Source organism: Pongo pygmaeus, chromosome 17 (genome assembly GCF_028885625.2).
Source record: "Pongo pygmaeus isolate AG05252 chromosome 17, NHGRI_mPonPyg2-v2.0_pri, whole genome shotgun sequence".
Classification (NCBI taxonomy): domain Eukaryota; kingdom Metazoa; phylum Chordata; class Mammalia; order Primates; family Hominidae; genus Pongo; species Pongo pygmaeus.
The window spans coordinates 78,485,997-78,501,083 of NC_072390.2; the positions used below are offsets into that span (position 1 = coordinate 78,485,997).

General features: G+C 42.9%; 1 protein-coding gene across 1 annotated transcript in view; it reads left to right on the forward strand.

The window, feature by feature from the left end:
• SERPINB12 (serpin family B member 12) overlaps positions 1 to 14,091 on the forward strand; it is a 36,500-nt gene extending 22,409 nt beyond the window's left edge. The window contains exons 2-8 of the mRNA XM_054461074.1: positions 989 to 1,174; positions 3,330 to 3,464; positions 4,543 to 4,683; positions 6,063 to 6,180; positions 8,887 to 9,029; positions 10,359 to 10,526; positions 11,521 to 14,091. Of these exons, the coding sequence (XP_054317049.1) occupies positions 1,007 to 1,174; positions 3,330 to 3,464; positions 4,543 to 4,683; positions 6,063 to 6,180; positions 8,887 to 9,029; positions 10,359 to 10,526; positions 11,521 to 11,925 (1,278 nt within the window). The 5' untranslated portion in view covers positions 989 to 1,006 and the 3' untranslated portion in view covers positions 11,926 to 14,091. The remainder of the gene's footprint in view (positions 1 to 988; positions 1,175 to 3,329; positions 3,465 to 4,542; positions 4,684 to 6,062; positions 6,181 to 8,886; positions 9,030 to 10,358; positions 10,527 to 11,520) is intronic.
• The last annotated feature ends 996 nt before the right edge of the window (positions 14,092 to 15,087 follow it).

The following is a 15,087-nucleotide window of genomic DNA, read 5'->3' on the forward strand; positions in this document are numbered from 1 at the left end:
AAAACCCCCAGCATCATTCAAGGTTTATTGTCTCTCGAACAATATGAATGACTGACTAAAATGCCTCAAGTTCTGTAGCTTGCATGTGGGATGAGTCAAAAGGGGGTGAGAATGTTAACAAGGGACATGACCCATGGGAATTTGCTGGGCATATCCTCAGTCATAGAGCAATGAGGGGAGAGTACAGGCAAAAGGTGTAAGCAGAACCAGCCACAACCTGTGGAGAAGAATGAGATGGGATGATGTTTGCTTGGCTGCTAACTTGATAATAAAGAATGTTAGCCTTTGGCTTCATTTTACATGAATAAAGGGAGTTCCACCACAAAGTGGGTAGGATTATGTCCCCTAAAAATATAGTTTAAGTCCTAATCCTTCTACCTGTGAATGTGACCTTGTTTGGAAATAGGGTCTTTGCAGATGTGGTCAAATTAAGACGAGGTTGTACTGGCTTAGGATGGGCTCTAATTCAATGACTGCTGTCTTTAAAAGAAGAGGGAAATTTGGATACATACATGGACAATAAAGAGAAGAATGTGAAGATGGAGGCAGGGACTTGAGTGATTTGTCTATAAGTCAAGGAATGTCAAAGTTTGCTGGCAACCACCAGAAGCTGAGAGAGAGGCATGAAACAGATTTTCCCTGAGAGTCTTGAAATGAACCAAATCTGCCGACATCTTGATTTTGGACATCTGTCCCCCCAGAACCATGGGAGAATAAACTCCTGCTATTTAAACCACTCAGTCTGTGGTAATTTCTTATGGCAGCCCCAGGAAACGAATTCACACTACTAAATGAAAATAGATCTCTGTCTATCAATACCAATATCAACACCAATATTTATATACAGGGATGATAATGACCTTAGTTTTCCAGTTCTTAACAGCATACTGAATAATTGTGCATGATCGTATTTCAGGTATGTAAAATAAAATTGTTCACTTATTTTCTTCCAATCACCGTTTTCTCCTTCTCCTTTTTTTGGTTTTAGATCGTTATAAGTTTTACAATGGACTCTCTTGTTGCAGCAAACACCAAATTTTGCTTTGATCTTTTTCAAGAGATAAGCAAAGATGATCGTCATAAAAACATATTTTTCTCTCCCCTGAGCCTCTCAGCTGCCCTTGGTATGGTCCGCTTGGGGGCTAGAAATGACAGTGCACATCAGATTGATGAGGTACGTGTCCACCAGGGTGCTACACAGGGTCCTAAACTCTGGGTCCACACTCAAAGTCAGATGCTAATCCCACTCAGGCAAGCCAAAGGGCTTATTGCACCCTGGGCTTGGTCAGAACCCATCCCTGTCTCTGAGTCTTTATTTGTATTTTCTCCACCTTACTTCCTCTTCGATCCTACCATTCTTAAAGTCTCACTTAAACTTCTACGTTCTTTAGGGTGCTCCCCGACTTCATGTCTGGCAGCTTTTCTCATTCATCTCTATCTTTATCTCTGTATGCATGTCTGTCACTCTTTTACTCTATGATTACTAGTACCAATATTGCTAGCGATTTTTAGCATGTGTATATGTCTTCTCTCTCACTCATTTCATTAAATAAATATTCATTAAGTACCATATATGGTTCCAGTGGCTAGAGAGTTTGGTGTCCTCTTGGACTCTTTCTCTCTCACTTTACACCACATTTGTTAGAAAATTCTGTTGGCTTTTCTTTTGAAAGATATCCATAATCCAGGCACTTCTCCCAGTCTCCTTGAGGTCTGAACCACTACCATCTTTTCTCACCTGGATACTGCAGCAACTTCCTGATGGGCTCTCCTGCTCTCACTGGAAATCTATCCTTTGCACAGCAGCCCAAGAGACCGTTTTAAAACCTGAGCCAGATTCTATTTCTCATCTATTCAAAAACCTGCATTTCTCATTTCACTCGTGATAGCAGTTCAAGTCCTTACAATGGCCCACAAGGATCTGGAGAACTGAATCCCAGATAAGCCCTGTGACTCCATCTCTCACTTTCATCCCTCCTCACCGTACCTGTCACACTGGCCTCCTGACTTCCTTGGGTAAGCCATGCCCATCCTATCTTGGGGCTTTTGCTCTGGGTCCCTTTGCCTGATGGATCTTTCCCCTGGTAGCTGACCTCAGCTCACTTTCTTCTTCAAGACTTTGATCAGTGTTTGTCTCCTATACAGTGCCTACTTTGACCTCCTAATCTAGTGCTGCATCCTGACCTCCAACCCATAAGGGATACTTTTTTTTCATGTGGCATTTTCCACTGTCTAGCATACTGCATACAGTAATTAATTACTATGTGTCTTGATTTTTGTATGCCTACTCCACTAGAATATAATCTCCTGGAGGGCAGGGATTTTTGTCCTAGAACAGTGCTTGGCTTACAGTAGGCACCTAATAAACATTTCTAGAATAAATAAATGAAGGTAATAAGAACAAATCCCCAAATAAACTACAAGTTCCCGTGGTTGGCCTTATACTTCCTTGGATGTAGCACATAGTGCAGGGGTTATGCTCAAATCAGGCTGTTTCCTCTGAATATGGAGCAGTAGAATTTATGGATTAAGACAGAATGTGTTTCTGGGGTCATTCTTCTTTATTCATCTACTAAGATTTGGTGTATTATTTTCTTATTCCATTAGCAAAACTTAGCTTTAGAGTATGGTTTGCATCTTGCAGGGCAGAATTCAGATGTTCTTTCTTAGGCAGTTGAGGGCACCTGCTGACCAAATGGGTCTGAGTAGTGCAGGATATGACACCTGTCTCCTACCTTTCTACCAGGCTCTGGATAACTTGTCTTTTGCTGTCCTCACTCCCTTGATTCATGTGAAACTCTAGATTGGCACTGTCTGACACAAACATAATGAGAACCACATAGTAATTTAAAAATTTTTAGTAACTGTATTACAAAAGTAAAAAGAAACAGGTGGGACTAATTTTAATAATAATTTTTTAACCTAGTATATGCAAAATATCATATCCATGTATCATCAATATAAAAATTTTAATGAGCTATTTTTTTTATACTATATTCAAGATCTGGTGTGTATTTTGCACTTACAGTCAATTCAGATTGTGTATCTATGAAATGCTCCATAGCTACATTTAGCTTGTGGATACCTCTATATTCTTTTAGTTTGGTTATATTTATTCATAAATGCTCTCCCAGTGCAGCAGTTGGTTCTTCTCCTCCATTCCACCTCCCGACCCAAGGATAGAAGCATCCACTTTCCTTTAAACTGTCGTTGATTGTTTTGTTTCACTATGTAATCATTGTCATTGTCTCATTATGAGATATTTCTGAAGTTATTCAGGCTTCCCTCTGTTCATATTATCTGAAAAACCCCATCCCGTTATCACGCAGGTAGTACACTTCAACGAATTTTCCCAGAATGAAAGCAAAGAACCTGACCCTTGTCTGAAAAGCAACAAACAAAAAGTGCTGGCTGACAGCTCTCTGGAGGGGCAGAAAAAAACGACAGAGCCTCTGGATCAGCAGGTGAGCCGCCACCGTAGAAAACTCTTGCCCTTCTTTTTTACAAACTGCTTATTCTGGCTGTAGGATATTGGTGATAGTTGCTTATCCCCAAATATTAGACTCTGGATACCATCAACAGCAATAACCTCATGTGATCTGTGATTCCTTTCTGAGTATGGATCTCAGATGTCCTTGGCTATCAGCTAGTTTCCTAAAGAGTAGAATCTGGTATCTTCTGCTTATGATAAAGAAACCTAGATCATCACTCTGTCACTCATCTGCTTCTACAGGCCACAGGGCCCCAACATAGAGTATGGTCAAAGATAAAGGTGGTAAGTGGTAGGGTCAGCTGTGGAATTCTTACTGTCTCCCTCCATCTCTGCTTGTTCCATTTCGTGCTAAAATCTGCACTGACAGACAAAACTTTGATTGGTTGCCTCATGCCAGGAGGAGGAAAGATATTCTCCAGGGTATGCGTCCCGCTACATTAGAAAGTTTAAGAGGTGGGTGGATAGACGATTGTCTTTCTTTCTTTCTTTCTTCCTTCCTTCCTCCCTCCCTCCCTCCCTCCCTCTCTCTCTCTCTTTCTTTCTTTCTTTCTTTTCTTTCTTTCTTTCTCTCTCTCTTTCTTTCTTTCTTTTTTCTGAGATGGAGTTTCGCTGTGTCGCCAGGCTGGAGTGCAGTGGCGCGATCTCGGCTCACTGCAACCTCCGCCTCCCGGGTTCAAGCGATTCTCCTGCCTCAGCCTCCAGAGTAGCTGGGATTACAGGCACGAGCCACCGTGCCGGGCCTCTTTTAAATATAAAGAAAATCAGGGTGTGTCAGTCTGAAATATAGTGAGCGTTGCTGAGTTCCCCAGATGTATTTTTCCTATATGATCTTGATATAGATGCCGGAGCCATAATCTTCCACTGGGACCACTTCGCACCCTCCATTCCTCTGTTCTTCCCAGTTCACTTCCCCCTGCATGGTAACAGAGACAACTGACATCTTACTAAGAAGCTCTATCTTGCTTCTGTACAAAACATGCATCTTTTAGTGGTGTTTAGCTCTTCCGATAGACACCGTGAAGGTCACATTTTGTTTCTTCTTTCCTTAGGCTGGGTCCTTAAACAATGAGAGCAGACTGGTCAGCTGCTACTTTGGGCAGCTTCTCTCCAAATTAGACAGGATCAAGACTGATTACACACTGAGTATTGCCAACAGGCTTTATGGAGAGCAGGAATTCCCAATCTGTCAGGTGAGTTGCACACGAATGGTGACTAAAGCTACCATATAGCATACTATTTAAAAATCAGGGAGTAGCTGGGTTACTCACCTGCCATCTAGAACACAAACCTCTTTGACAGGATGATGTGCTGTGGACTGGTGAGGTGTCCAGGACCTCCCTCTTTCAGTCCCACACTTTTCTTCTCTTTCTAGTGTTCAACGTGAGCAGTTTATGGGGCCCATTGTGAGTGGAGCAGAGTGGGTGGAAAAGGGTTGTGTGAGTAATGGAGCCTTTGGAGCACGTGTGGGCTTGGTAATGGCATCCTCTCCTGATTGTCTTCCCCAGTCAAGGTGCCTGGTTACTGCACTTCTCTCTCCCTTATCTGTTAGGCGCCCCCAAGACATTTCTGTGGAATCTCCTTTTGTGCCAGGATCAGGCTACCCCCGCAATGCAATTGTGTTCACTATGCTCTTTTGAGAGTGGTGTAGCAGGAGGAGAGTGCATTTTGGCATTTGGAGCTGAAAGGCACAGGACTTGTCTCTGTGACTAAACAGCTTTGTACTTAGAGCAAGCTGTGTCTCCATCTGGGCTTCAGTTTCCTTTCGGATCACTAGAAGGAGCCACGTGCTGAACAATAAATGTGGGGGATATGACCAATGGCAAAGACGTGACATGGCTGGTTAGCGCGGGACTAGCCAGGAGTCGGGTGGCCTCCTTTGGCCAAAATAAGTGTGTTCTCTTGCAATGAAAGTAAGATTTTTCATGCTGGATTTTTTAAAACTAGCCTTTTTATGAGCTATAAATTCATACATTAAACAATTCACCTGTTAAAAGTACACAAACCAATGGGTTTGGTATATTACATTACTGATTTTTTTTTTAAATTATAGTAAAATACATATAAAATTTACCATTTTAACCATGTTTATGTGTACATTTCAGTAGCATTACTTACATTCACAATGTTGTGTAACCATCACCTTATCTATTTCTAAAACTTTTTTTTCATCACTCTAAACAGAAACTCTGCAACCATTAAGCGGGAGTTTAATTCTTAAAAACTGAAGCATTTTCCAGCCAAGTCTCTCAGGTTACTTGATATTTACCTTGTGATGGCTCCACAGATGGGTTGTTGAAATAAAAGGATATCCAGTAGGAAAGACTTGTCCCGTTGTAACTATAGACTGTCTATGAATAATGTTCGATATCCTCATTTGTCACTACAAAAACCGAAATGTCTCCAGCTAGTTTAAGACTGGGGATGGCTAGAAACTGTCAGGCCTGTCCCTGCAATGTGAAATGACCAGGCTCATCTTTCTTGGGAGACTTCTCAGGAGAGCCTCACTCCTAACTACGAGCATCACTGCCTGACTTTATTGCATTATTTCCCTTTTATTCCAATGGAACAGGAATACTTAGATGGTGTGATTCAATTTTACCACACGACGATTGAAAGTGTTGATTTCCAAAAAAACCCTGAAAAATCCAGACAAGAGATTAACTTCTGGGTTGAATGTCAATCCCAAGGTAAGAAAGCCCAAAAGCATGGGAGCTGGTATCAGTTTCCATTTAAAGGAAAATTGGTCTGCCTAGCTTTGCAGATTGCTGGTCTACTGGGGGCCAGAGGTTCACATATGTGGACTGTGTTCAAAGCATGGTTTGGAGAATGAGATACCATCTCACACCAGTCAGAATGACTATTATTACAAAGTTAAAAAATGACAGATTCTGTCAAGGCTTCAGATAAAGGGGAACACTTATACACTATTGGTGGGAATGTAAATTAGCCATTGTGGAAAGCAGTTTGGAAATTTCTCAAAGTTAAAACAGAGCTATCATTTGACCCAGCAATCCCATTACTGGGTATATATCCAAAGAAATAGAGATCATTCTACCAAAGAGACATATGCACTCATATGTTCATCACCACACTATTCACAATAGCAAAGACATGGAATTAACCTAAGTGTCCGTCAATAGTGGGTTGGATAAAGAAAATGTGGTAGATATACACCATGGAATACTACACAGCCATCAAAAAGAATGAAATCATGTCCTTTGCAGTAACATGATGGAGGCCATAATCCTATGAATTAACACAGGAACAGAAAGGCAAACATTGTTCTCACTTATAAGTGGGAGCTAAACATTGAGGACACATGGGCATAAATATGGCAAGGAACAATGGACCCTCCAGATACTAACTGGGGGCAGGGAGGGAGAGAGGAATGGGTAGAAAAACTACCTATTGGGTACTATGCCTACTGTCTGTGAGCAACATGCCACGTAACAAACCTGCACATGTAGCCCCTGTATCTAAAATAAAAGTTGAAATTAAAAAAAAAAACAAAACAAAAAAGCATGGTCTGAACAGCATCAAACAGTTAAACTGCTTAGATATTGCCGTTATTTATTATTGCAGTTTTGGTCTCTGGTCTTGCTGGCTCTGGGTGGGAAAGGAGGACACCAGCCTCGTTAGTGCTGATCTTCTTCGTGGGGCTTAGAGAATGCTCCCTTCTGCCAGTGCCTGAAGGGTCAGGTCAGGCTGCTGGACACAGACTAGGCCCCTTTTTGATCATCGTGTGGGGCTGGCAAAGATGTTCGTGTACAGTGAAAAGTTCGGAGTGCATGAGAGAGCACAGGTAGTGCATTACGTCTCCTGCCTTCAGAGTGAGATCACGACCCCAGGCATTTGCATACATTTTGAGTGGCTAGAGGCTGGGAAAAGAGAGTTGACTTATTTTATGCTGTCCTTGGTACCAGAGTGACACTTTCGGTTCCTCCCTTCCATTTGGTGGCTTTCTCTCCCTGTCTCCTCTTTTTCTCACACTGACTTAGGGATGGGATACCCCTGCCTGCCTTTCCTTGGGAGAAGTCTCTAAATTCCAAAATTATTGCTTCTTCCTTCTTTCATAGGCCACAAAAATGACCATTCTTTCAAGGCTCTACTCATCTGTCAAAAGGAAAGCAATTCATTAACGAAATTCATATTAAGGCCTGGATATGTACTTTCCCCTTAGTGAGTTAACTCCTCCAGAGTATTTTACATGTAGATGATGTCAACCTAATCTATTATTATGGGATTTAAGTAGAGCTCTTCTTGAGATAGAAGATCTTTTCTTCTTAAGACATCTGAAAACATTAAAGTAACTGGTGATTTGTTAGTTTGAGGTAGGAAAGGGTGTACCCTAAAGATGGGATATTGCCTGCTAGCCTGGGGCTTTTCAAGTGGGGCTTAGGGCTGTGTTATTGTGGAAGGAGCCCCAGAGCTGAGCCCAAGGGTGGAAGGCCTGAGGACCCATTCCCGCCGGTCTTACTGCTTCTTGGCTGTGTGAGTTCAGCTCTCCCTGGATGCAATTGATTCTTCTATGAAGAAGGGATAGCGATATCTCATCGTGGGATGGATCAATTAATTGATTAAGGTGGGATGGAATGAGAAAGAGCATATAAAAGTATCTATAAAACAGGTTTTATATCATGGTCTAGCACATTTATGTATATTTTTGTTTATATGTAAGCATATATCTAATGCTATGTTGAGTGCTTGAGACAGGAAGTTTATATTGTAGTTCTTTGTTCTCAAGGGAGCTTATCATATTTTCAGATGACTAACTATATAATTTGAAAGATAAACCATAGTATAAGATGTCTACTGACAAGTTCCAAACACAAGCAATACAGGGAATCAAAGGAGATTCCTTCTGTTACAGTGCTGTGATTGGACCCCCTGCGAGGTGGAGTGAGAGGGTTTCTCCCCTGCCCCATCACCCCCTCTCTTACCTCCAGCCAGGACTGTGAATTAATCTTCCTGGGTTAGTTCTTGAATGAGACACTCCCTAGTCTTGGGGGTGATAAGCTGCATTAAAAAAAATTATTGGCCAGGCGTGGTGGCTCACGCCTGTAATCCCAGCACTTTTGGAGGCCGAGGCAGGCAGATCACCTGAGGTCAGGAGTTCAAGACTAGCCTGGCAACATGGCGAAACCCTGTCTCTACTAAAAATAAAAAATTAGCCAGGGATGGTGGCAGGCACCTGTAATCCCAGCTACTCTGGAGGCTGAGGCAGGAGAATCACTTGAACCCAGAAGGCAGAGGTTGCAGTGAGCAGGGATCACGCCATTGCACTCCAGCCTGGGAGACAAGAGCGAAACTCTGTCTCAAAAAAAAAAAAATTATCTACACAAATGCTTTTGATACAGTTCATACTCAGGATATTCTCTGGGATCTTTTTTTAGGTAAAATCAAGGAACTCTTCAGCAAGGACGCTATTAATGCTGAGACTGTGCTGGTACTGGTGAATGCTGTTTACTTCAAGGCCAAATGGGAAACATATTTTGACCATGAAAACACAGTGGATGCACCTTTCTATCTAAATGCGGTAGTGTATCAGAACTCATGGTTTTCTAGCTAGCCAACTGATAATTTCCACTAGGAATGATTTGCAATATGTATACTCAAAAAGTTACAGCTTACATTTACAATAAGAACATTTTTCGTTGATAAGAACCAGTACCTGCATTTCATTGAGTATTTTTGTGCCAAGTGCTTCCTGCACTGAGTATTTTTCCATTTGTTATTTCATTTGTTCCCCCAAAGAGCATTATGAGATGGGTGTTATTATGATTTCCACTTAGGATTTGAGACAAAAAAACGGAAAGGCTAAGTTAGTTAGCTGGATTCATGCATTAGGATTCAATCTGTGAGCGTTTGCCCCAGAAACTTGTGTTCTAAGCTAGTAGATTTGGAATGGGAGGAAACAGAAAGGGTTGGGTCCCAGCCACCCACTTGTTGGCCAGCTAGCTTATTACTGGAGATGCATTTTTCTCTCAAGCACTGAATATCCCCATCTGCAGGTTAATGACCCCTCACCCACCACCTTGAGGTTATTATGAGATTTAAGGTGCCTGGGGTTGTGCCTTCCCTCTGAAGGAGCAGGTGTTGTTATTTAATATGGAGATGATTCTCACTTAACGATGGCTGCCCTTGGTTCTGTGGTGAGGTCATCTAGGCCAGCCGGCATGGGGTGGTATAAGGCCAAGAGGCTGGGCTGGGGTAGGCCCTACAGTGGGACAGCTGGCAGGGTGTGTTTCTGCTGACTTAACAGTGGAGATGCTTTTGTAGTAAGTTTACCAATAGTCACCTTGGGAGCTGAAGAACTGATTAAAAAACATGGAAAGGGCCAGGTGAAGTGGCTTACCCAGCATTTTTGGAGGCTGAGAAGGGAGGATCACTTGAGACTAGGAGTTTGAGACTGGCCTGGGCAACACAGGGAGACCCTGTCTCTACAAAAAATAAAAAAATTAGCCAGGTGTGGTGGTCCATGCCTGTGGCCCCAGCTACTCAGGAAGCTGAGGTGGGAGGACTGCCTGAGCCCGGGATGGTGAGGCTGCAGTGAGCTGTGATGGCACCATTGCACTCCAGCCTAGGTGACAGAGCAAGACCCTGTCTCAGAAACAAACAAGCAAACACTTGGCCCCGACCCCCATCACGCCACAACAAAAAAAGACACAGAAAGATAAAGTGTTGGCAAAGTAAGGGCCACTGATGAGTGGGCAGACTCTTGCAGGCTGGATCCCTGGTGTGGCTCAGGACTTCTCCTGCAGAACCTTCTCATCTTTAGGAACCCCTGTCCTCAGTGAAGCTGGGGCCATATGAATTTGGGAGCTTCCCATAGCTGTCCTGTGACCTCCTACCTTGACTACTACAGAATGAAAACAAGAGTGTGAAGATGATGATGCAAAAAGGCCTCTACAGAACCGGCTTCATAGAGGAGGTTAAGGCACAGATCCTGGAAATGAGGTACACCAAGGGGAAGCTCAGCATGTTCGTTCTGCTGCCATCTCACTCTAAAGATAACCTGAAGGGTCTGGAAGAGGTAAGTATTCATTTCCACGTCTCTACAAAATATTGAATGATAGATCTTTAGAGAACAACACTGTCTACTATCTACCATCTCGAGGAAATACAGTATCTCAGCTGTCAGAGACATCAAGGAATGTATAAGAATCTGAATTAGATTATATATTTATTCCTCATTTGTTTAGAATGTAACAACAAATGCCAAAAATATTGGGATTGGAGTTTCTTCTTTAATCTCATAGCTCTCTGCCACTGTTTTAGCAAATCAAGGAATCTGGGTTCTGAGTAACTTGAGAAGTTTTTAAGTTTTTCCTTTTCTCTGAATATCCTGACTTCTGGCCTCTTACTCATACCATTTTTCTATAGCTCAGTTAATTAAAGAATTAACTGAATCCTGTTTTGGGGAATATGTACCTTGACAGAAGTGTAGAGAGTGACAACAGAATTGACTGCTTGTGAGGTAGGAATTCATAAAGGCTGGAGAAGCTCAGCTACAGATTGTCCAAGGGGGTAAAGAGATAAAGATAGAAGGAGAGAGAAAGTGAGAGAGAAATACCAATATAGCAGGTATAGTAGTTACAACATCAATAACAACCATTATTCAGAATTTGCTATGTGCTATCACTGTGTTAGGTACTTTATATATATGATTTTGTTAATGCTTGCAAGAACTTAATTGTATTATCTCTGTTTTATGGAAGAGGAAATTTAACTTCAGAAAATTAGGGCTTGGCCACAGCACCCAACTAATCGACTGAGCTTTGCTGTGCTTTGAACACTTGTCTGTCAAACACCAGAGCACACTGGAACCTGAGTTGTCTCCTAACTTCTTCTAAAGAGGAAAGATATTTGCTTGAAGTTTTAAATGAAATCAGACTATTCTCCAGCTTAGGGAAAGGCCTTGAAGGTCATCACTGCCCACTGAAATGGACTCAGGCACCTTGAAGTAATTGGGGCACTCTTTGCGGTCCCATAATCTGATGGCAAATATTATTTCCTTCCTCTTGTAGCTTGAAAGGAAAATCACCTATGAAAAAATGGTGGCCTGGAGCAGCTCAGAAAACTTGTCAGAAGAATCAGTGGTCCTGTCCTTCCCCCGGTTCACCCTGGAAGACAGCTATGATCTCAATTCCATTTTACAAGACATGGGCATTACGGATATCTTTGATGAAACGAGGGCTGACCTTACTGGAATCTCTCCAAGTCCCAATTTGTACTTGTCAAAAATTATCCACAAAACCTTTGTGGAGGTGGATGAAAACGGCACCCAGGCAGCTGCAGCCACTGGGGCTGTTGTCTCGGAAAGGTCACTACGATCTTGGGTGGAGTTTAATGCCAACCACCCTTTTCTCTTTTTCACTAGACACAACAAAACCCAAACCATTCTATTTTATGGCAGGGTCTGCTCTCCTTAAAAGGGGAGCAGTGTCTAGTACTTTGGAGCTGGAGGAAAATGTCAATACAATCTTCCCCTGGCATAAGATGGGCATTTGAGTTTTTGGTAATATCTAAAGCATCCCCTTCATCCTCCAGCCATCAGCTTGTGCTTATCTTGATCTTTCTGTCACCCTGTAGCTTATTTTCATCTGAGTTTGTTAGTATTGAAGGGCTGTTGTTCTCTACCCTAAACTTTCAAGCATATACATTCACCCTTTGTGACCTGAAGGTCAACACAATTCAGAACAGTACCTACCTCCTTTTGAAGGAACCCTAAAAGTTCAGGTCATTAGACCATTTCTAAGAGATGGCAAACTCAGAAGCCACTTTAACATGGGTGGCAAGAGAACATGTTTGACCAGAACGTGTTTGGAAACTCAGCTCTGTTTCTGGGGTAGTTATGATAGTGGTCATCACTGGGCGAGATGCCCTGTTTCTTCCTTTGACAGCTACGGCATGGAAGATGTCCTGTGAGGTCTTTTCACCCAGGAGAAGGCAGGGCTTGGGTGTATTTAAGTGATAGCTCAAAGATGTGTGACTGCCCCAACCAGCACTCATTTTGCACAGAGCGGGGGAAAGATATTTGTCTTGTGATTTTGACACTGACCCAGGAAAGTGGCTAGTGGATTTAGAGGAGGTTTATCTCAGTTTTCCTTATTGAGTCCCCCAACATTATCATCAAACACTTCCCTCTGTCTCTCTTCCCCCTAGCTCCAAGAATTCCCACCTGTGGCTAGTTCCTTTTATGCACCCAGCACAGGCAGGTGTTGAGAGAAGTGCTGCTGGCATTGTGGACGGCTGGCCTCCATGTGCCCCTCTCTCTGCCTTCTGGCCACGTGGACTTTTGTGTCTTCTGAGAGGTCTCATGCCAGCGCACATGGTGAGAACAGGCTTGAGCCTGGGCATGGTGTCCATAGAAATGCTTGTTGGCTGGGCATGATGGCTCATGCCTGTAATCCCAGCACTTCTTGGGAGGCCGAGTCAGGTGGATCACTTGAGTCCAGGAGTTCGAGACCAGCCTGGGCAACGTATTGAGACCCTGACTCTACAAAAAATACAGAAATTAGCCGGGCGTGGTGGTGTGCACCTGTAGTCCCAGCTACGCGGGAGGCTGAGGTGGGAAGATCACTTGAACCCAGGGGATGGAGGCTGCAGTAAGCTGAGATGGTGCCACTGCACTCTAACCTGGGTGACAGAGCGAAACACTGCCTCAAAAAACAAACAAACAAAAAAACCCAAAAAGCCAAAACAAAACCTGAAACCCTTGTCAAGAAGGCCATTGGGCTCATCTCAATCTCTAGTCTACTGAAGGCCTGACCTCTGAGTGTTCCTACTCGTGGACTCAGGGCCTCTGTTCTCTGGTGTGGTCATCTGAGTTCCTAATTTCTGTCTTAGCTGAATGTTCTGCCGTGACCACTGACACGTCTGACTCACATCTCTTTGGAGTCAGTCTCTCAAGGTGGCTTTCAGGTCTTGCTTGTGGCTCAGTTTCCTTGGCCCGCCTTGTGGCTGTCCTTTCAGCTGCCACCAGTCGTTCAGTGTGGCCACAGCAGTTATTTTGCGGAAGGCAGGTGAACCACACCTGCTCCCATGCTAGCCTCCTCTTCCTTTTCTCACCTACCCTAGTGATTTCTCTGTACTCTGAGAGACAAGTTCCACGTTCTCCATACAACCTTCTCATTGTTGAAGCTCACTTACGACCTAAAACAATTTGACGTTGGTAACGTGAGGCAGTTTGAGGCAGTGCCTTTTCCAGAATGCATGTCCCATGGGTCAAATTAATTTCAGATAACCAAAAACTTCATGTCCCCTGTGGTTCCTTTTGGGGTTGACGTTTTGGGGGCTGTTTCCATGTCTGACATGGCGCCACTGCCAGACACCTAGCTGGAAATCATGACCTATATATAGGCCTGCATTGCCCGGCATTTCTTTTGTTCTTATTCTTTTACTTGGTAAACACATTTTTTTTTTCATTTACATCGGGATTTCTCAGATTTTGAAGCATGAGAGGGAGAATGTATCTATTTACAATAATGAGGAAAATTAAGAATCTTAAATCTTTATGTAAATCAGTAAACATTCTTTACTAACCTTTGATTTATTAATGTTTCTTCTGAATGAATAAAGCACTTTTGTTATTAGTTAAAATATGTACGATGTGTTGCCAACTGATTTTTTTAGAGATATAAATTTAACTTCAAACTGTTTCATCCAAAAATATAAAAATACATAATCTATGAAACTAACAATTCATCTCAGTTACACAGGAAAAATACATCTTGCCCCAGTAATAGTTTCTCCCAGCTTTCCATCATAATTACATATGAAGGCATATAAAAAGGATGAAAACTGACAATGCTAAAACCAGAGTGATAGCCAGCTGATCATCAGAATATAGAAGAAATTTCTGCTGACTACAAGTTTTTCTTTTTTTTTTGTTTGAGGTGGAGTCTTGCACTGTTGCCCAGGCTGGAGTGCAGTGGTGCAATCTTGGCTTACTGCAACCTCTGCCTCCTGGGTTCAAGCGATTCTTAAGCTTCAGCCTGCTGAGTAGCTGGGATTACAGGCGCCCGCCACCACACCCAGCTAATTTTTGTATTTTTAGTAGAGAGGGGGTTTCACCATGTTGGCTAGGCTGGTCCCGAACTCCTGACTTCAAGTGATCCACCTGCCTTGGCCTCCCAAAGTGCTGGGATTACAGGCTTGAGCCACCATGCCTGGTCCCTGCTGACTATAAGTTAACGAGGCTGGGCAGTGAGGCATCGTTGAGAGGTCACCTGCATCTCATTGCCAGTGAGTCAGTCTGCCTGTTTCCTCCCATTGCTGCCTTCCTCTGAGTTCAGAAACACACGCTGTCTCTCAACTTGAATTTTGGATGTCTATCTCTTTACTTTGTACTTGCTGCTGTCCTTCACCCTCTGTCTTTCTTATTAGTTTCTTTTTTTCTGCAGCCATTTGAAGACTGAATGACTTCCCAATTATGACTTGGGAGAAAGTGAGGACAGGCATTTGTTCCTTCCATCCTAGGCAGTTTAGTCATCAGAAATAAAATACTTTTGGTGAAGCCAAGGACAGGAAGAGCCTTGGTGGCAGTGTTCTTGGATATTTTATCTGCACTGTCTGTTTAAAGTGTCCCAGAC